This window comes from Palaemon carinicauda, chromosome 13 (assembly GCF_036898095.1).
Source record: "Palaemon carinicauda isolate YSFRI2023 chromosome 13, ASM3689809v2, whole genome shotgun sequence".
Classification (NCBI taxonomy): domain Eukaryota; kingdom Metazoa; phylum Arthropoda; class Malacostraca; order Decapoda; family Palaemonidae; genus Palaemon; species Palaemon carinicauda.
The window spans coordinates 39,018,778-39,042,745 of NC_090737.1; the positions used below are offsets into that span (position 1 = coordinate 39,018,778).

At 33.9% G+C, this 23,968-nt stretch overlaps 1 protein-coding gene across 3 annotated transcripts in view; it reads left to right on the forward strand.

Moving 5' to 3' along the window:
* Positions 1 to 23,968, forward strand: part of L (zinc finger protein Lobe) — an 855,071-nt gene that overhangs the window by 804,784 nt on the left and 26,319 nt on the right. Inside the window, exon 1 of one of the 3 annotated variants that reach the window (XM_068385589.1) lies at positions 5,968 to 6,259. The exons of the other annotated variants lie outside the window; for them this stretch is intronic. Coding sequence (XP_068241690.1) covers positions 6,154 to 6,259 — 106 coding nt within the window. The 5' untranslated portion in view covers positions 5,968 to 6,153. Of the gene's footprint in view, positions 1 to 5,967; positions 6,260 to 23,968 lie in introns of those variants that run through there. 3 annotated transcript variants of the gene reach the window in all.

The window sequence follows — 23,968 nt, forward strand, 5'->3', positions numbered from 1 at the left end:
AAGAGAAGGGTTTTTTCTCGGGTAATTAAGTTCTTTGGCGTCTCCATTTTGGTTTCAGTCGAATGAACTTTGTATAGAAGACCTTTTTTGTCCTTAATGATTTGGTATGGAGATGAATTTTTACCTTCGACATAATAGTTTAATAAAATCTTTGTTGTCTGCTTGTGATTAGAGCATTCCGTGTGCTCGTGTCTCTCCATGCATAATTTATTGTGGATTTTAAAAATTGTGCGTTCGGAGTTAGCTTTTTAGCAATATTTTATCATAATTTTATATTAATTTGAATATTTATTAAAAAAAAAACATAAATAATAAGAAAAATTGTAATTACTGTTATACCAAAAGACATTACAATGCGAAATTTGTTATGGATTTTTAAAAGCTATACTTGATCATAATTTTTAATTTGATTGTCTATCGAATAAATAAACATTAAGAAAAATTTCAATTACTGGTATACTAGAAACATAATTTTAAAACTGCATCGATATATTTTGTTTGGGTTCGATGGAAGATATACTTCATCATAATTTCAAAATAATTTAAATATATATTGAAAAAAAAATCATAAATAAGAAAAATGGAAATTACTTGCCTACTAAATTAGAACAATGTGGTTACATACATCATTTTAAAACTGCATATATCTTTTTATCAATCATCATATAATTATAACGATGTATCATGCATGGCCTAGTAATAATTAGTAAAAGAAAATGCAATAATATAAGATAATTTCGTGGCCTCGCTGGAACACTTTCTAGACTTATTTACAGCTGGTTGCGCGTGCGCACGTCCGCTTAACCTAATAAAATTGATAACTAACCAGGAAGGTTAGATTCATTAAAATCATAATAAATATTTCTTTACAACCAGAGTTGTGGTGGCCTGTTGGTCACGTCCCTGCCTGGTGATCGCCAGACTGGGGTTCAAGTCCCCCTTAAACTCGTTAGTTCCTTTGGTTGCTGCAACCTCACTATACTTGTAAGCTTAGGGTTTGAGTCATCAGCAGCCATTGCTTGACCCTCCCTGGTCCTACCTTGGGTGGAGAGGGGGCTTGGGTGCTGATCATGTGGATATATAGTCAGTCTCTAGGGCATTGTGCTGCTTGCCAGGGCAATGTCACTGTCCCTGGCCTCTTCCATTCATGAGTGGCCTATAAAACTAAATTCAAAACAGTTAGAATTAGATGCAAGATTCTTTGATTATGAATTATCCTACCACCTCTTCCATCTCTTATTTCTCTTAGAATAATTAACTGCATATTATAGTCTACATTTTGGAGTTCAATTCAAATTATTACACAATATTTCATGAAATAACATTTTTTGAAATCACGGAAATTGACACGTATTGAGCATAAAATATGTATTATAGCCACAAAAGGAAAAGACTTGATTGGAGTGAGTACTTTCATCCTATAAGTGACATCGACTAAGCATACACATTTTCTCTTGCACATCAGCACTTTCCTTGCCACTTGTTACAGAGTTAAAGTCGTTGTACTTTTCAAGCGAATAACTCGTTGTTCCTATCGCTAACAAATGATTGCCATGCTTTTCATTATTATTATTATTATTATTATTATTATTATTATTATTAGTAGTAGTAGTAGTAGTAGTAGTAGTAGTAGTAGTAGTAGTAGTAGTAGTAGTAGTAGTAGTAGTAGTATTACTAGCTAAATTACAGCCCTAGTTGGAAAAGCAGGATGCTATGAGCTCAAGGGCTTCAACAGGGAATAATAGACATATGAGGAAAGGAAATAATAAAATAAATAAACTACAATAGAAGTAATGAACAATTAGAATAAAATATTCTAAGAACAGTAACTATATTAAAATAAATCTTTCATATATAAACTATAAAAACTTTGGAAAAAAGGAAGAGCAATAAGATAGAATAGTGTGCCCAAATGTACCCTCAAGCCAGAGAACTCTACCCCAAGACAGTGCAAGACCATGGTACAGAGGCTATGGTACTACCCAAGATAAGTTGATTCCTCATGAGTGTATTTCAGTGTTTTGCGTGGAGATCATCATCATCATCATCATCATTATATCTTACACCTATTAAGCCCAAGGGTCTCAGTTAGATTTCGCCAGTCGTCTCTGCCTGGAGCTTTTAAATCAATACTTTTCCATTCATCATCTCCTACTTCACGCTTCGTAGTGCTCAGCCATGTGAGCCTGGGTCTTCCAACTCTTCTAGTGCTTTGGGGATCCCAGCTGAACATTTGGTGAACTAATCTCTCATGGGGAGTGCGAAGAGTATGCCCAAACCATCTCCATCTCCTGTACAACCCACCATGATCTCATACACATATGGCACCCGAATAATCGCTCTTATAGTTTCATTTATAATCCTGTCCTGCCAATTAACTCACAAAATTCTTCTGAGGGCTTTATTCTCAAATCTACAAAATCTGTTGGGTATAGTTTTATTGTTATACCACGACTCAAGTTATCACAGTAACACCGATATCACTAAACTGATATATATATATATATATATATATATATATATATATATATATATATATATATATATATATATATATATATATACACACACATATATATATATATATATATATATATATATATATATATAGCTTGAAGATACTGAAAAAAAAATTGTCAATTCCTTGCATCCTAAGCTAATTTTGATGTAACTCTGAGAACGAATTTCATCACAACGAACAGAATTGCAATTAATTTAAAATACAATTGACAATGAGAATCTGAATGAACACGTCATACCTGATCTTTCTGCTGTGGGTCCATCTTTTTTTTTTTTTTTTTTTTTTTTTGCGAGGAACGGTCACGCGCTTCGGAGATTTTTATGGTTATCCTTATTGTTTTACAACTTCCATGATCAGCATACAACATAAAGTACAAATATAAAGCACACGCACACACATACATATATATATATGATGTGTATTATTTATATCTATATTTTTATATATATATATATATATATATATATATATATATATATATATATATATATACTGTACATTATATGTATATATATATATATATATATATATATATATATATATATATATATATATATATATATATATTAATGACACACACATAACATATTTGTGTGCGCGAGCAATATAAGCGCCTTAAAAGCAATAAAACAGTGACTGCCACACTCATCATTTAATTGCCGAGTCATGGATGAACCCTCTATGTCATACAAACTTCCACAACATCAGTTATCCTACCAGCAGCACATCGAACCCTTTACACGCAATAGTAATTGCAATGTCTTGCGCTCCTTTTGAAGTGTTGAGTCGCAGTTTGGTGGTAGCAGTGAGTCCTTGCAGCTGATCACCCCTTGAAACAAATCGCATGATATTTTCACAGGAAATTACTCTTGATTCAATTAATTTTCGTTTGCAAATAGTTCATCACTCGTTAAGTAGAAACCTAGAAACTATATATATGTATGTATGTATATATATATATATTATTATTATTATTATTATTACTTGCTAAGCTACAACCCTAGTTGGGAAAGCAGGATGCTATAAGTCCAGTGGCCCCAACAGGGAAAATAGCCCAGTGAGGAAAGGAAACAAGGAAAAAATATTTTAAGAACAGTAACATTAAAATAACTAATTCCTATATAAACTATAAGAACTTGAACAGAATAAGAGGAAGAGAAATTAGATAGAATAGTGTGGCCGAGTGTACCCTCAAGCAAGAGAACTCTAACCCAAGACAGTGGAAGACCATGGTACAGAGGTATGGCACTACCCAAGACTAGAGAACAATGGTTTGATTTTGGAGTGTCCTCCTAGAAGAGCTGCTTACCATAGCTAAAGATTCTCTTCTACCCTCATCAAGAGGAAAGTAGCCACTGAACAATTACAGTGCAGTAGTTAACCCCTTGGGCGAAGAAGAATTGTTTGGTAATTTCAGTGTTGTCAGGTGCATGAGGACAGAGGAGAATATGTAATGAATAGGCCGGACTATTCTGTGTATGTGTCGGCAAATGGAAAGTGAACCGTAACTAGAGATAAGGATCCAATGTAGTACTGTCTGGCCAGTCAAAGAACCGCATGACTCTCTAGTGGTAGTATCTCAACGGGTGGCTGGTGCCCTGTCCAACCTAATATATATATATATATATATATATATATATATATATATATATATATATATATATATATATATATATGTATGTATGTGTATGTATATATAAATATATAATTGTATGTATATATATAAATGTATATACATATATATATTTGTGTGTGCGTATAGGCTGTGTGTGCCAGAGTTGGTAAACTTTTTGAAGTTTTTATAGTTTATAAATGAAATATTTATTTGAATGTTGTTACTGTTCTTAAAATATTTAATTTAAGTGTTTATTACTTCTTATAAGTTTATTTCCTCTCCTCACTGGGATATTTTTTCCCTGTTGGAGCCGTAGGGCTTATAGCATCCTGCTTTCCCAGCTAGAGTTGTACTTAGCTAATAATAATAATAATAATAATAATAATAATAATAATAATAATAAACATTTCTGATGGGTGAATAAGCTACTTAATACTCACTTAGCACTCACAAATATAATTGGAACTTCGAATGTTTTGGCAGTTTCTTTGAAATATCTCATTGTCATTTGCTTATGTTCTACATTCACAATAAAAGATTATTAATGTTTCATCTTAAAAAAGGTAATATTGTTTTGAAATGTTGATTTGTTTAATGTGCATAAATGATTTTTTCAGCTTATACCTGTTGCCAGATAATTTGTGCTCTTAATGAAAAGGCACGTGAATGCATTTTAAACCCTATGTATGCATAAAACGCACGCATATAGACCTGCATATACATACACATACACACACACAACAACAATAACAATTGCAGCGTTTCCTAATCCACTGCAGGACAGAGGCCTCAGTCATGAAGCCTACTTATTCATGTCATGGGGTTTTGCCAGTTTTCATAACTACGCTGGCGAGTGCGGATTGATGATGGGAGTTTTTTGTCTGATCGCTCACAGAAAATCAACCTAATATGGTTGGCCCTACTATAAGTGCAGCTTTGCTGATCATTGCGATACGCAAACACTTTCAACACATTAAGATATCTCCACTCAGATAGCATATATATATATATATATATATATATATATATATATATATATATATATATATATATATATATATATATATATATATATATATATATATATATATATATAGGCCTATATGTATGATTCTCATATCGTCTGGACATGGCATTCGTCGTACACATTTCCCGCTACCAAATCTGCAAACGACACTTATACTTTTGTTTCTTATTCCATCATCATAATTTTATCTATGACTCCTCTTTGCCCCTCGTGCCCCTCCATGACGTCGTTGTCCCACCAACCCCCCTACCCCACCTTCCCTCTTCAGAGAACACAGGCGTCAATATACCCCCTCCAGTTTTTCCTTCTTGTCTCACTGTCAGCGAGGGACCCCCCTACGCCAGTGACCAACAGCTGTTGCTTGGCGTTACTAGTCAGTCTGGGCCTTCACGAAAGTTGCTTTGTGGCCGATTGTTCGTGCAGTAATAGGATACTTGAAGTTTTATTAGTGCCGGTGGGGGTAGGTCGAGCTGCAGAAGTCCCGTCGACGTTAGGTGAAGTTTCGACGGACGATGATAGAATGATCGAGTATCGCAGAGCCGCCGATTCCTTTGGTGCGAATGTCTTGCTTGGCGTTGCAAACTTACTCAGTAATCTAGACAATTTGCACCTTGTAATGTTGATCCACCGTCATAAGACAGGAGATAATTAGTACGGATTGCTTTACGGATACGCCTTAGCCAATCAGGGAGTGATTTGGGCGCTGGCGGGCCAATGAGCGTGCGAGTTGGGTGCAAGACTCCTCCCCTTCGAGCTCCCACCCCCTGCTGTGCTCCCTGAGGATGGGTGCGTGAGCCCTCGCAGTTTTAGTTCACGAAGAGGCGTTGTTGGTGCAAGTTGGGTGTTGTCGTTGTGTGCCTTCTCTCGGACGAGTGTGACTTTGGGGATGATGATGATGTGAGATGTGAAGTGATCCCCGAACATCTATTGTTTCCCGATTTGATGTGTTTGAGAGCATGCTTCGCAAGAACAGGCCTGATCTCGTAGACGATGTTATTTAAAGGGAACAGTTCCAAACTGGAGCTTCTCATTGAGAAAATTCAAGCCAATAAAGAAAACGGGACGGAACCCGAAGCCGGCAGCGTGGCGAATGAAGGTAAGTAAGCAACCGCGAATTGACTGAATTTTTTTTTGAATTATTGTTGTGGTTTCTTCTAAGAGCTCCGTAATTCGAGTCATTACGGTGGTACTCCGTTATCCCTCCTGATTTTTAATCAAGCCAAGTAATTTTTATACATATCAGACTCTAATGTTGACGGTAAATTCAGTTAAAAGATCGTTAAGGTATCACATGAATTCTGAGATGGTTAATTTTACCTTTCTTGCCAAGATATAACTACATTGGTGCAACTTAACAACTGAGCGACAAAACAGATTTCTTATAATTTTTGAAGGTTATTCTTTACAGATTTTCAAATTTATATAATTGGTCTTATCCTGCAAGTTATATACATTATTGTTATTATTATTATTATTATTATTATTATTATTATTATTATTATTATTTGCTAAGCTTCAACCCTAGTTTGGAAAGCAGAATGCTATAAGCCCAAGGGCTTCAACAGGGAAAATAGCTCAGTGAGGAAATGAAATAAGGAAATATACTATGAGAGAAGTTTAAGAATAATAACAGCATTAAAATAAATCTATTATATATAACTATAAAAACTTGAAAATAGCAAAAGGAAGAGAAGTAAGATAGAATAGTGTGTTCGAGTGTTCCTTCAAGCAAGAGAACTCTACCACAAGACAGTTAAAGACCATGGTACAGAGGCTATTGAAAATTTCTTATGGTTTAGTTTGACATATATAGACTGACCATTGTTTATTAATTAAGGCTTGGTATCATTTATATAAAAGCTTTTCTTAATGTAATAGTTAGTAGACGCGTATATTGTCTGAAAAAGACGAGATAACTATCATTTCCCTTTACATGCGTAATTAGGAGAGAGAATTATTGCTATCTTAGTTATTATTATTTTTATTATTATTATTAATATTATTGTTATTATTATTAATATTTCTTGCTAAGCTACAACCCTAGTTGGAAAAGCAAGATGCTATAAGCCCAAGGACTCCAACAGGGAAAGTAGTCCAGTGAGGAAAGGAAATAAACGATATGAGAAATAATGAACAATTAGAATAAAATATTTTAAAACCAGTAACAACATCAACATATTTCATGTATAAACTATAAAAAGACTCATGTCATCCTGTTCAACATGAAACCATTTGCTGTAATTTTGAACTTTTGAAGTTCTATTATTATCATCATCATCATTAATATCATTATTACTAACAAGACTCCAGAAAGGACCCAATAGGTAAAGTAGTCCAATGAGGAAAAGAAACAAAGTAAAGAAGAAAAACTAAATAATATTTTGTCATTATTTTCTACCATAGAGAATTGTAAAATCTTTTATCTTGGATTATAAGATATGTGTTTATTATTGTCTAGACATTAACATCATGTTTGCGTTCTATGTCATAATTCTTAATGCTTGATTATCAAGTATTAAATTTCTTCCTGGAACTAACCAATATATTTAAAGAGCCAAAGGCATAATTCATTTTCATCTTTTGCTAAATAGTCTAAAACTGTTCTGGCAAAAAATCTTCGCTTTAATTTTGTTTCACATAATTTCACTTATCTTTGGTGGCCTTAATTTGTGTTGTAATTTATAACTGATATGATTAATTAAAAGAGTTGGAAGACCCAGGCCTACAAGGCTGAGGACTAAGATGCGTGAAGATGATGATGAATGGAGAAGTATTGATTTAAAAGCTCGATAGAGACGACTAGCGATATCTGAGGCGTAGGAGATGATGATAGTTAATATCGACTTTATTCAAGAAAAGTATTATCATAAGTTTACCTAAATGAGCAAGGTTACCATAGAAATTTTCAAAAGTTCAAATTTGCAGCAAATGTTTTTTTTTTTTTTTTTTTTTTAATGTTTAACAAGCTGATATGAGTTTGTTTACATCTGTTTTGATGTTGTTACTGTTTTTAGAGTCTTTTATTTTGATTGTTCATTATTTCTCATATCGTTAATTTATTTCCTTATTTCCTTTCCTCACTGGGCTATTTTTCCCTGTTGGAGCCCTTGGGCTAATAGCATCCTGCTTTTCCAACTAGGGTTGTAGTTTATCTTATAATAATGATAATAATAATAATAATAATAAATGTCATTGAGATGTAGGCCTACTCTTATTATCTCCTTAACTTGCGTACACGTACATAGCACTTTTCAAACATCAATTACACAAGATTTATTTTGTAAACTCTGGACTGAAGGTAACGCACCAAAGAAAGGGACCGTTTACAGAAATTGCTGAAAAATGAAAAAAAAAAAAAATTGCCAAATACTTTGTAGAGTTATTTCCGGAGGTTCAAACTTGGAGCAATTTTTTTATAGAGAGAAGGTTGAAATAAGTCTCTAAATTATGTTGAGCAGGTTGAAATAAATCTCTAAATTATGTTGAGCAGGTTGAAATAAGTCTCTAAATTATGTTGAGCAGGTTGAAATAAGTCTCTAAATTATGTTGAGCAGGTTGAAATAAGTCTCTAAATTATGTTGGGCAGGTGAAATAAGTCTCTAAAGTATGTTGGGCAGGTTAAAATAAGTCTCTGAATTATGTTGGGCAGGTTGAAATACGTCTCTAAATTATGTTGAGCAGATGGAAATTAGTCTTTAAATTATGTTGGGTAAATGGAAATAAGTCTCTGCATTATGTTGAGCAGGTGGAAATAAGTCTCTAAATTATGTTGAGCAAGTGGAAATAAGTCTGTACATTATGTTGAGCCGGTGGAAATAAGTCTATACCTTTTGTTAAGCAGGTGCAAATAAGTCTCTAAATTATGTTAAGCAGGTGGAAATAAGTCTCTAAATTATGTATGGCAGATGGTAATAAGTCTCTAAATTATGTTAAGCAGGTGGAAATAAGTCTCTAAATTATGTTGAGCAGGTTGAAATAAGTCTCTAAATTATGTTAAGCAGGTGGAAATAAGTCTCTAAATTATGTTGAGCAGGTTGAAATAAGTCTCTAAATTATGTTGAGAAGATGGAAATTAGTCTTTAAATTATGTTGGGTAAATAGAAATAAGTCCCTGCATTATGTTGAGCAGGTGGAAATAAGTCTATACCTTTTGTTAAGCAGGTGCAAATAAGTCTCTAAATTATGTTAAGCAGGTGGAAATAAATCTCTAAATTATGTATGGCAGATGGTAATAAGTCTAAATTATGTTAAGCAGGTGGAAATAAGTCTCTAAATTATGTTGAGCAGGTTGAAATAAGTCTCTAAATTATGTTAAGCAGGTGGAAATAAGTCTCTAAATTATGTTGAGCAGGTTGAAATAAGTCTCTAAATTATGTTAAGCAGGTGGAAATAAGTCTCTAAATTATGTATGGCAGATGGTAATAAGTCTCTAAATTATGTTAAGCAGGTGGAAGTAAGTTTCTAGATTATGTTAAGCAGGTTGAAACAAGTCTCTAAATTATGTTGAGCAGGTTGAAATAAGTCTCTAAATTATGTTGAGAAGATGGAAATTAGTCTTTAAATTATGTTGGGTAAATGGAAATAAGCCTCTACATTATGTTTAAGCAGGTGGAAATGTCTCTACATTAAGTTGAGAAGGTAAAGATAAATCTCTACATCATGCTGAGCAGGAGAAAATAAGTCTCCACATCATGTTGAGCAGGTGAAAATAAGTTTCCACATCATGTTGAGCAGGTGGAAACAAGTCTCTACATTATGTTGAGCAGGTTGAAATAAGTCTTTAAATTATGTTGAGCAGGTGGAAATAAGTCTTTAAATTAGGTTGGGCACATGGAAATAAGTCTCTAAATTATGTTGAGTGGGTTGAAATAAGTTTCTAAATTATGTTGAGCAGGTTGAAATACGTCTTCAAATTATGTTGGGCAAATGGAATTAAGTCTCTAAATTATGTTGAGCAGGTTGAAATAAATCTCTAAATTATGTTGAGTAGGTTGAAATGAGTCTCCTAATTATGTTGAGCACATGGAAATAAGTCTCTAAATTATGTTGAGTAGGTTGAAATAAGTCTCCTAATTATGTTGAGCACATGGAAATAAGTCTCTAAATTATGTTGAGCTGGTGGAAATGAGTCTCAAAATTAAAGTATGTTAGGCAGATGGAAATAAGTCTCTAAATTATGTTGAGCAGGTTGAAATTAGTCTCTAAATTATGTTGAGCAAGTGGAAATAATTCTCTAAATTATGTTGGGCAGATGGAAATAAGTCTAAATCATGTTGAGTAGGATGAAATAAGTCTTTAAATTATGTTGAGTAGGTTGAAAAAGTCTAAATTATGTTGGCCAGATGGAAATAAGTCTCTAGATTATGTTGAGCAATTTGAATTAAGTCTCTAAATTATGTTGAGCAGGTGGAATTTAGTCTCTACATTATGTTGAGCAGGTGGAAATTAGTCTCTACATTATGTTGAGCAGGTAGAAATGTCTCTACATTATATTGAGCAGATGGAAATAAGTCCTTACACTATGTTGAGCAGATGGAAATAAGTCTCTACATCATGTTGAGCAGGTGGAAATATGTCTACATTATGTTGAGCAGGTGGAAATAAGCCTCTACATTATGTTTAAGCAGGTGGAAATGTCTCTACATTAAGTTGAGAGAGTAAAGATAAGTCTCTACATTATGCTGAGCAGGTAAAAATAAGTCTCCACATCATGTTGAGCAGGTGGAAATAAGTCTCTACATTATGTTGAGCAGGTGGAAATAAGCTTCTATATTATGTTGAGCGGTGGAAATAAGTTTCTATATGTTCAGCAGGAGGAAATAAGCCTGTACATTATGTTGAGCAGGTGGAAATAAGTCTACATCATTTTGGGCAGGTGGAAATAATTCTCTACATTATGTTGAGTAGGTGGAAATAAGTCTAAATTATGTTGAGCAGGTGGAAATAAGTCTCTACATTATATTGAGCTGGTGGAAATAAGCTCCTACATTTTGTTGAGCAGGTTGAAATAAGTCTTTAAATTATGTTGAGCAGGTGGAAACAAGTCTCTACATTATGTTGAGTAGGTGGAAATAAGTCTTTATATTATGTTGAGCAGGTGGAAATAAGCTCCTACATTATGTTGAGCAGGTGGAAATAAGTTTCTACATTATGATGGGCAGATGGAAATAAGTTTACATTATGTTGAACAGGCGGAAATAAGTCTACATTATGTTGAGCAAGTGGAAATAAGTCTTAATTATGTTGGGCAGATGGAAATAAGTCTACATTATGTTGAATAGGCAGAAATAAGTCTCTACATTATGTTGAGCAGGTAGAAATAAATGTCTGCATTATGTTGAGCAGGTGGAAATAAGTCTCTACATTATGTTGAGCAAGTTGATATAAGTCTAAATTATGTTGAGCAGGTGGAAATAAGTCTCTACATTATGTTGAGCAGGTAGAAATAAGTCTACATTATGTTGAGCAGGTGGAAATAAGTCTCTACATTATGTTGAGCAGGTAGAAATAATTCTACATTATGTTGAGCAGGTAGAAATAATTCTACATTATGTTGAGCAGGTAGAAATAATTCTACATTATGTTGAGCAGGTAGAAATAATTCTACATTATGTTGAGCAGGTAGAAATAAGTCTCTACATTTTGTTGGGCAGGTGAAAATAAGTCTCTACATTATGTTGAGCAGGTGGAAATAAGTCCCTACATTATGTTGGGCAGGTTGAAATAGACCTCTACATTATGTTGGGCAGGGGGAAATGAGTCTTTCTGCATAGTTTATTTTTGATAGATTTATTTTAACTTTCTTCTAATCTTGAAAGGTTTATACTTTTTACTCATTACTTCTCATATATAGTTTATTTCCTTTCCTCACTGGGCTATTTTCCCTGTTGGAGCCCTTGGACTTAGAGTATCTTGCTTTTCCATCTTGAGTTGTAGCTTAGCTAGTAATAATATTAATAGCAATATTGATAAAGGATTTTTTATTGCGACCATCATTGCTACATATGAAAAGATTTGATAATTTATATCAGTAGTTGAGAGATATAATTTTGTTGCGTTTAGAACTTTTTGAAATTATTTTACAGAAGAAATTAAACGTAAAGTTCCATTTTCAAGAATTTTGACTGTGTTGCAGAAATAACTATTATCATAAAGTTATGTGGTATTTTCACCTATTATTATTATTATTATTATTACTACTACTACTACTAGCTAAGTTACAACTCTGGTTGGAAAAGCAAGATGCTATAAGCCCAAGGAAAAATAGCCCAGTGAGGAAAGAAACTAAGGATCAAGCATAGGATGTAGTTACGAATATAGGGGATACTAATCAGAAGTTTGTAGAATCATAAAATGTCATTAACTAACCGAACAAGGCATTCATTTTTAGTCTTAGGCACTGAAATGTCAAAATACAGTATGCTTCCGAGCCCACGTCATACGATAAAATCATAAATGTAAATCTCTCTTATAAAAAAATATTATCAATAATGACTGCTGGATGGATATTCAAATACGCCACTCAACAGGTTGCAAGGAAATGTATGCATGATGACGTAACATCCAAAACTTGTTTTGAGCCATGAGCATCACCTGCTTTGGCACTCATACCGAAGAAACCAGTTGGGCAGCCCCATAGAGAGAGAGAGAGAGAGAGAGAGAGAGAGAGAGAGAGAGAGAGAGAGAGAGAGAGAGAGAGAGAGAGAGAGATCACTTTGAATGTCCTTCTAAACTGGTTTAATTTTGGAATGGTAAGCTTACCATTTTCATTTTATGCAATTTTTTACGGAATCACTGATCACTGACATCTACTGTCTAGCGTCATCTCTCTCTATCTCCATCACCATAGCTGCGCACCACAGTGGTTGACTGACGTCTGGGTACCTACTGTATTACGCTGTTCAGGTAACCCGGTTGGCAACCAACCAGGTTGCCATCTTATTGCGTTATCGCGAGCCCCGAGATAAGAGAGAGAAAAGTTAGATAAACTTAGATGAGCTTTTCGTATGCAATAAATTGTCAATATTTGAAACGTTTATAGAGAACTTTACATTATAAGATTTTGATTCTTATTTTATGAGTATTGCTCTCCGTGATAGGTAATCAATTGATGAAACAGGTGTTATAGTCAGTATTTTATCTTGGCCTTTTATAACTATGTTCATCTCTAAAAAAAACTTTTAGGTATTTTCTAAAGTCTGTGCTTAGAAGTTCTTGAAGTAGTTTTTTTTTTTCTTTTCCTTTTTTTTAAGATTGTAGCAAAAAATACTCTTTATGCAATGTTAAATTACTCGAGAATCCAACGATTTCTTTTATTGTTAATTAAGAGTAAAAGAAATTTGTCCTGTCTAGAGATTTCGTTTTGTTACTTTTCCAGTTATTAGAAGACTTTTAAACTCATAAAGTATAAAACTTCAAAATTTCTTTTGAAATAGTATCTTCAGACCTTAACTAAACTTTTTTCTTAGGTACCATTGTAATATACGCAGACGTTTTTTGTGATCTTTGGTGACCATAATACATCGTATAATAACCATGTTAGATTTTCTATTGTATGAATCTGCCGACTTTAGGTGATATATGTCGATATACAATATGAACTTGAAGTGTTATTATTATTATTATTATTATTATTATTATTATTATTATTATTATCCTCTAAGATACAACCCTAGTTGGAAAAACAGAATGCCATAAGCCCAAGAAGGGGAACCGACGCCCTTTGCGTCAATATGCGTAGGAGATGATGATAATGATAAACCAAATGGCTCCAACAGGGAAAAAATAACCCTGTGAGAAAAGGAAATAAGAAAATAAATACACTATAAAAAACAATTAAAATAAAATATTTTAAGAACAGTAACAACATTAAAACAGATCATGTCATCCTGTTCAACATAAAAACATTTTTTGCAAGTCTGACCTCTTGAAGTTCTACCGACTCAACTACCTGATTAGGAAGATCATTCCGCAACTAGATCAGTACTGGAATAAAACTTCTAGACTATCTGGGAGATATTAACGCAAGTCCGTCGTTTTAATACCTTCAGCTGCAAGAACAGATTATCAAGATAATTGATAATATTTTATCTCCAAGGGATAATATTCCCTTACTTTGGGGTACACTCGGGCATGCTGTTCTATCTCTCTTTTTTTATGTGAAGGATCTAATTTAATGTTATTACTTTTCTTGAAATATTTTATTTTGATAGTTTATTCTTCTCTTGTAGTTTATATATTTCCTTGTTTCCATTCCTCACTGGGCTATTTTTCCCTGTTGGAGCCCTTGCTTTCCCAACTAGGGTTATAGCCTAGCTTGTAATAATAATAATAATAATATTAATAATCACCCATAACTTACCGAACGTCTGAATTTTTTTTTTTTTTTTATTTATCCCGATTGGAAACTGGTGTTGAAGTAATTTTTATTTATGTACCATAATAATATATACGCTCGTATTTCGATGATTGATACCTGTGTGGGAAAACGAATCTAGACCTAGACTACATGTCACTCTACGGGAAAAATTCCTTATGAATCAGAGAAAATACCTTGAATCGGTAGAACGTCGAAAGTTCAAACTTGCAGCAAATGTTTTTGTTTTCTTGTTCTCCTGTCTGTTGTTCAGCTGCTTATTCTCATCTTAATTTGTTGGACAGGAACTTACATTCTATTAGATTTCTTATTCCTGGTCTAGATATCAATCTCTGGCATCGTCGTTCAATTAGTTCGTTATACATGTTGCATAAGATTTTTTATAATTCTGATCATCCTTTACAATCAGATCTTCCCGGACAGTTCCATCCTGTTCGTAATACTAGACATATTGTTAATTCTAATAGCTAGGCCTTCTTCATATGACAGAAAATCTCAAATCAATCAATCAATCAATCTTCATCATGAGGCTCAATACTACACAGTACTCTAGGAGTTTTATTCCAGCTGTGACCAAGTAGTGGAATGATCATCCTAATATATATATATATATATATATATATATATATATATATATATATATATATACATATACATATATATATATATATATATATATATATATATATATATATATATATCTTTTTATAGTTTACGTGAAAGATGTGTTTTAAGGGTGTTACTGTTCTTAAAAATATTGTATTTTAATTGTTTATTATTTTTTCATATCGTTTATTTATTTCCTTATTTCCTTTCCTCACTGGGTTATTTTTCTCTGTTGGAGCCCTTGGGCTTATAATATCCTGGTTTTCCAACTAAGGTTGTAACTTAGCCAGTAATGATAATAATAATAATAATAATGACATTTTATACTTTTTACTCTGTACTTCTCATATATAGTTTATTTAATTTCTTAATTCCTTTCCTCACTGGGGTATTTTTCCCTTTTGGAGCCCTTGGGCTTATAGCATCTTGCTTTTTCAACTAAGGTTGTAACTTAGCCAGTAATAATAATAATAATAATAATAATAATGACATTTTATACTTTTTACTCTTTACTTCTCATATATAGTTTATTTACTTTCTTAATTCCTTTCCTCACTGGGGTATTTTTCCATTTTGGAGCCCTTGGGCTTATAGCATCTTGCTTTTCCAACTAAGGTTGTAACTTAGCCAGTAATAATAATAATAATAATGACATTTTATACTTTTTACTCTTTACTTCTCATATATAGTTTATTTACTTTCTTAATTCCTTTCCTCACTGGGGTATTTTTCCCTTTTGGAGCCCTTGGGCTTATAGCATCCTGCTTTTCCAACTAAGGTTGTAAATTAGCTAGTAATAATAATAATAATGATAATAATAATAATTGTGATATTTTATATTCTTTATTCATTACTACTCATATATAGTTTATTTACTTTCTTATTTCCTTTCCTTACTGGGCTATTTTTCCCTGTTGGAGCCCTTGGGCTTATAGCATTCTGATTTTCCAACTAGGGCTGTAGCTTAGCTAAGAATAATAATAATAATAATAATAATAATATTGTATTTTCTTAATGCCCCATAAGGAAAGAAATAAAATTCTAAAGTCTAAAATCCATAATAGCTTATTTATCAAGAAACATTATAATTCACTATAACGGCAACTTAAGCCTTCCTCTCGTATGGAATCTTGCCGCCTGGCATTCACTGTGTATCATTCATCCGTAGTTAATGAATAATGCATCAGCGCCATCTATTATGAGTTGGTGTGTCCAACCCTTAGCATATCAATATTTGATCCCTTACTACTGTGGAGATGTTGGGGGCTTTGAAGAAGGAGAGGTGTATGTGTGTGTAAGTGTATGTGTGTTAAGGAGTGGTCTGATTGTCGGAAGGCCTAACTTCTACACCTTTAGGGGGTCTTGCTAGGAGCGAGTCTGGCAAGGAATAGGAGGGGTTAGTTTTTTGGGGCTTGAATCAACTCCTGCACCTGGTGTGTGATACGTGATCTAAAGGTTTTTTTGTATTTGTTGCGTGCGTTGCATTTATAGACTATGAGAAAGCTTTTGATTCTGTCAAAACTATCAGCAGTAATGAGATCCGTTCAAAAACAGGGTGTTTTGCATCCTGCATATGCTTATTTGTGATCAGGAAAATAAAAGGAATTGCATTTAGATACAATATCTCACTTCATAAGTTCAAACTTCGCAGCAAATGTTTTTATGTTGAACAGGCTGACATACGTCTTTTTATAGTTTGTATAGGAAATATCTGTTTTAATTTTGTTAATGTTTTTAAGATATTTTATTTTATTTGTTCTTTACTTCTTCTATCGTTTATTTATTTCCTTTCCTCCCTGGGCTATTTTTCCTTGTTGGATCCCTTGGGCTTATAGCATCTTGCTTTTCCCAGCAGGGTTGTAGCTTAGCTAGTAATAATGATAATATCTCTCTTATTGGTAGTTATGCACTTTATAACTACCGTATTGAAGATATAATTGCAGGTTCTTAGAGAAGACCATTGATATTCTTTAATTATCATTTCATGAAATATCATTAGGTTAAGATATTTGTTGATGAGAAAAACGCTTTTAAACTACAAAATACACAATATAAATCAAGGAGGTTAAATAATATTAGGTCAAAATTTTCTTACAAGGCGGTAGGCCTACAAGCGGGAATCGGTTAGTTAATATTTCGGCCATATTTCTTTGCTATAACAGATAGCTATAATTTTTCTAGATATGTTTCACACATTCTACGTTAAGAAAGAGAGAGAGAGAGAGTTATACTTAAGTTTTAGTATATATACTAGGCCAATATCTACAGGGTCAATCAGAACATGTATGATAGTTATTTATAGAGAAAATTACTCAGTTACTTTATAGCTTGATAACCAAAGATATTAAAACCGTAAGATTTCCTTCAGTTTGTTCAGATATACTCTTTTTCTTTATTAAACTTAGTAATTATTCAACTGTTCTTAAGTCAAATTGGTATTCTGAATGATTATCCTGACCTGAGACTTCACATTGATTGATTTGCTTAACAGAATCTAAAGTTAGCCCAAGGGACTCTGCGTTTCTTAGGCAATGTACTGTTTACTCCACTAGCGTGTATGAATGGGCACCCTGTTATCATGTTCATCGGCTCAAATGTATTTTCTACCGGATCTTGTTCTCTGTTTTGGTTCCTAGTTATTTTTTCTTTGTATGGCAATGCAAAGTATCAGTGTCCTAATAATGTACATTTGTTTATGTCCAATTTATTCCCATTGTTTCATTTGTCAAACTCTTCGTTAGCTTGAATTTATTTTTATAATTAGGTTATTTATTGGAAGTTTTTCCGTCTCGATAAGGTTGAAGATAAATTTATTCCCGAAGCTTCTGTGTAGAGTGTCTTTTGGATTATTTTCACCAATTTCTTTTATTATCCATCTTTGCATAGATGAAAATAGTGTCCACTTTCATACAGTCAGCCTAGTAACACCCCTCGGGCAATCACTTTCCACATAAACCGTGTGGAGGTCAGCTATCTTCCGATTGCTTATTTCGGAACTGCTTTGAAACAGTGATATTATCGCTGTTCCTCCGCTTTTTTTCTTTTTTCCTGTGTGACCTTCCACCTTTTTAAAGAGGAGGTGCGCTGCTTCCATTCAGATTAAACCTCGTTTTTTCGTTCCTTGGTCTCTGACAAAGCTCGATTTGATCAAGGCATTTTATGCCAAGGGGTTCCCGCTCATTTGACTCTCGATTTCAGCCATTAACTTTTGCCAATTTTGATTGTCATTAACATCATCATCATCATCATCTCCCTCACGACCATTGACGCAAGTCCTCGGTTAGATTTCGCCAGTTGTCTCTATCTTTAGCTAAAATTTCAAATCAGTACTCCATTCATAGTCCTCAGCCATGTAAGCCTGGGTCTTCCAACTCTTCTAGTGCCTTGTGGAGCCCAGTTGAAAGTTGACCTTTTAAATTGCATTGTTGTTCTGTTGAATTTGCAATGTTTATGAATGGACGATTATGCATGATAGAAACTATGAATTAAGAATGATACAGAAGAGGCCGTAATCTTGCTTTTCTTTTTACCTTTGCTCCAATTTTTTTACGGAGATGATTTACATATGATTTAATTTGTCATGTTTTTAGTATTTCTTCAATACAATGGATTGTTTTATCCATTCCTATCTTTACTGGTTTGTAGTATGGAAATCTCTCTCTCTCTCTCTCTCTCTCTCTCTCTCTCTCTCTCTCTCTCTCTCTCTCTCTCTCTCTACCTACCGCCTGGCGTGTTTGGATGTTCCCTGGGGTTGCATACTCCCCAGGGGCGCTTACACCAGGGTGCACGATCAATACTGGGCCACCTCACCATTCCTACGCCCTTTGGAAGCCCTGCTCCATCGCCCCCCTTTTTCACCTTTACCTTTCTCTTGCCCTTCTCTTTATTTGTGATGTGTTTTGACCCAGAACAAGTCCCCTTTTCATATCACGTTTGTTCATTGCAATTTTGTCAGCGACACCGTGCGGAGCTGAGAAACAGGTTAAGTATCCTGTTTATTTATTGTTCTTCCTCATCTAGATATGATTTTAAGTCGATGATCCACCGCTTGAGTCTCATTGTTTACATGCCAACTGAAAATCAGCTGTTGTCCATCATTTTGATTCACTAATACGTAGAATGAGTACATTAAATGTAGAATGACAGGACGCTAATAGTGATAAGCGGAATGAGAAACAGGTTAAGTATTCTGTTTAATTTTTCTTTGATGTTCTAGATATGATTCTAAGTCGATGATCCATCGTTTGAGTTTCATTGTTTACATACCAAGGAAATTTAGCTTCTTGTCTGTTATTTTGATTCACGAATACGTAGAATGAGCGAGTTAAGTGTAGAATGAGAGAATTCTAAATATAGAATGAAAGGACTCTAGATGTAAATGCTCAAATGTCTAATGAAATTAAAATTAGTGCTATATACGTACTATACAGTATGTTTCATAACCTTTTCTGCTTCGTTTCTTGAGAAATTCTTTGAAAAGAATATTTTTTATAAATGTGGCATACAGTATTTTGTCTACAAAGAAACCCCTTTCATTCTAAATGAATGCTCAACCCGACACTTAAAAAAAGGGGGAGGGGGTAAGCCGAAGGCTTAAAATACTCGACATGCGACATTTAGCAAAAGTAGGCCATTTGGCTCTCGACTCAAAGACAAAAGGCCAAAGGTGGAGGAGAATTGACCTCTCGTCCGTCTCTCACGTGTGTGATATTGCTGCGTACAGAACTCGTCCGCCTTGCAACTTCAGCCTCCCCCCCCCCCCCCCCCTTTCATCCTCATCCACGCCCCCGCACCAATTTGGAAATTTGAAATATGACGTATATAGAAATCTAACCACATATATTGAGAGAGAGAGAGAGAGAGAGAGAGAGAGAGAGAGAGAGAGAGAGAGAGAGAGAGAAGGGGCCACTGTTTCACGTGTTTACTTTCGTTATATATTCTGTGGACTTATGGAATCAATGTTAATGCGGGCTTATATATATATATATATATATATATATATATATATATATATATATATATATATATATATATATATATATATATATATGTATATATCCGTTGTGAACATGACGGGTAACTGAAAACCCCTCCAGCTTTGGTTTAAAAAAAATAAACGAAAAGACTGTATATTTTCATAAATTTACATGATATATGTATATATATGTGCATGCAGATACATATTAATTTATGTATTTGCATTTTAATGTGCTGTATTTGAACAAGAAACATTAATTCATGTTTAATTGCATAGATATGCTTTATACAAGTTCATATAACTCTTCTTCATTCATATGTTCCTTAAAGGAAACGATATTGTTTGAACATATTTAGTTATTAATTTCCAGTTGTGGTTTGTGTGTGTGTGTGTGTGTGTGTGTGTGTGTGTGTGTGTGTGTTTGACTGAAAGCAAAAGCCTTAAGGTTATTTCCTATTATAACCAACATTTTTCTGCTTCAGACATTTCCCTTCTTCATTTCCACAAATTATAACCTAAATCTTCCTTCATTTCCCCTAATTATAACCTACACCTTGTTCATTTCTACACATTATAACCATCTTCCTTCATTTCCACAAATTATAACCTACATCTTTTTTCATTTCCACAAATTATAACCTACATCATCTTCCTTCATTTCCACATTATAACCTACATATTCTTCCTTCATTTCCACAAATTATAACCTGCATATTCTTCCTTCATTTCCACAAATTATAACATACACCTTCCTTCATTTCCACAAATTATAACCTACATCTTTCATTTCCATAAATTTTAACCTACATATTCTTCCTTCATTTCTACGAATTATAACCTTCATCTTCGTTCCTTTCCACAAATAATATGCATCTTCTTCCTTCATTTCAGCAAATTATAACCTACATCTTCATTTCCATAGATTATAACCTACATCTTCATTTCCACAAATTATAACTCACATCATCTTCATTTCCACAATTTATAACGCACATCATCTTCATTTCCACAAATTATAACCTACATCTTCTTCTTTCATTTCCACAAATTATAACGTACATCTTCCTTCATTTCCGCATATCATAACCTACATCTTCTTCTTTCATTTCCACAAATTATAACGTACATCTTCCTTCATTTCCGCATATCATAACCTACATCGTCATTTCCATAGATTATAACCTACATCTTCTTCCCTCATTTTCACAAATTACAACCTACATCTTCGTTCATTTCCACAAATTATAACGCACATCTTCCTCCATTTCCATTTCACTTAAAAATTACTGTAGGAATATTTCATACGGTGCTGTATCCACCCTTGGCAGAAGTACCGTGAATAATTGATAAAATTAATAAAACACTTCGTCTCTAATATTCTCTTTATTCTCCTTGCCTATTCCCCCTTTTATTGCCGTCGTTTTTACGACTTTTCTCTCCTTCCTCAACCCTCGTTCGAACAGAAGCGGAAGGGGATGTGAGGGGAACGGCAAGCAGGCACCAGCATCGGGTGGCGAAGGAAATTCCCCAGGGGATTCAAGGCCTCCCCAGGGTCGGCGGCGCTCGGGTGGGGATCAATACATGTTGAGGGCGGCCTTGCACACAACACCCCCGCCCACCTGGGTTTCGAAGTTCGGTCAGTTTGGAGAAGGGTTCTTCTCTCCCCCCACCCCCTTGTTCTCAATTGTATGCAAGAGGGCGTGATGGTATATAATTTATCCGTTGAATATTCGTAGGTACACCTGCGCGTGCGTGCGTCTCTGCTTTAATGACGCATGCATGATGCGTAGTTTCATTCAAGGTGGGAGTTGGAGGGCTCCGTGCATGTTCATTCAAGAGTTAGGGGGCGCCTGAATGCATTCGCTCATTCAAAACCTGTATGGGTTTATGCTCTTCTTGTAATTAACGGTACTATCTAGGCTATTCACTCGGGAGCGAGTATAAAAATGAACTAGGGGGCACATGGTACAGCGCAGATCTCCGCCGCGGCAGTTTATTTCTCGACCTTTTGCTCGACCTTGACCTTGACATTTTACTTTAACATGTATTAATTGGCGTGGATTTTCATACACTCAAATATGAACCAAGTTTTAAGTCTGTGACAATGATGTCCAAACTTATAGCTGATGACGTGAATTGGACATTTTGCTTGACCGTGACCTTGACCTTTGACTTTGAACTTCCAAAAATCAATAATTTCAAGCTTTTTAACTGCAAGTTTCTTTTTCTACGATTAAAATTGTGGCCAGGAAGCTGTTCATAAACAAACACACAAACATGGGTAAAACATAACCTCCTTCAACTTCGTTGCCGTAGGTAATAACAATAAGATATATAAATTGATGAAAATATTTATATTTGCTATTTGCTTGATTGAAACATTAGCGCAGAGAAAGAAAGTTTATTGAAGGAATGTGCAGAGAAACTATTCAACTGTCAATAAAAGCAATGTGATTTTAAGTCCATGAGACTTGTTCACAATCGATTTCAAATAAAGACCAAGAAAAACAATAAAATTAAAGTGAAAAGTATCCTTCACGGTAAAACTATCATTACATTTAAAAGCTATAGAATAAGTAAAAAAAATAATGATTTGAACCTATTTGAATTAGAGGCTTATTTTATACAATCTTCGGGCATCGATCAAAATCTGTAATTTGAAAGAAGTGGAGGAGGAAGAAAAAAAAACGCTAAAACTATCTTTAGAATTGAAAGTTTTCACAATAAAAAATTATAAACTGAATATTTGAATTAGAGAATTGTCTAATACAGCCTTTGGTCATTGATTAAAATCTACAATTTGTATGAAGTGGAGGAGGAAGAAAAAAAACGATAAAACTATTTTTAGATTTAAAGGTTTTAACAATAAAAAAAAATAATGAATTTTAAACTATTTCAATTAGAGAATTGTCGTACATAATTTCGAGCATCGGTCAAAATCTATAACTTGAAAGAAGAGGAAGAAGAAGAAAAAAAATCAGCAATATGGAAATCAGACAATATTTTCCCCCTCCTTTACCAACACCGCAAATCCTATAAAATATATCCACGCCAAAAATTTTGCTTCAAAATGTTGGAACATAGAGGGAATATATGGGGAAATAAGGCGGGAGGCGCCATAGGATTTCTCCTTGAGGAACAAAATTTATGGACTCTTCTAACTGGACGTTACCCAAATTTTGTCAATTTATGGACTTAACTTTTTTCCATCACCTCTTTCCCTTTGTATTCTTTGAGTATGAAAATACCAATGATTCAAAAATTTTCTCTGCGACATAACGTAATAGAAAATACCATAAGAGATTCTGAGATTTATTGATATTTATTAACTACAATATTTGAAAAAGAAAGTGAGCCACAATATATTAAACTTGCTGTAAATGTCAAAACTTTTCTTATGCGAAAATAATTAAATCGAATGAAAAAAAAAATCTTGCAATAAATACTGCTGTACCGATCTATCTACCCGGTGACCCCCCCCCCCACACACACACACGCATGTATAAGTGTGTATATATATATATATATATATATATATATACATATACATATATATACACACACACACACACACACATATATATATATATATATATATATATATATATATATATATACACAATGAGAATCCGGATAATAGATGGACATTAAAAATAATAGAATGGGTCCCTAAAGATTACAAAAGAAGCAGGGGAAGGAAGAGAAGATGGATTGATGAACTAAGAAATTTTGCGAGTGTGGACTGCCATAGGAAGACCATAAAGAGACGCAAGTGGGAGGGCATTTCTGAGGCATTTGTTCTGCAGTGGACTAGTAATGGCTGATGATGATGATATATTTATACC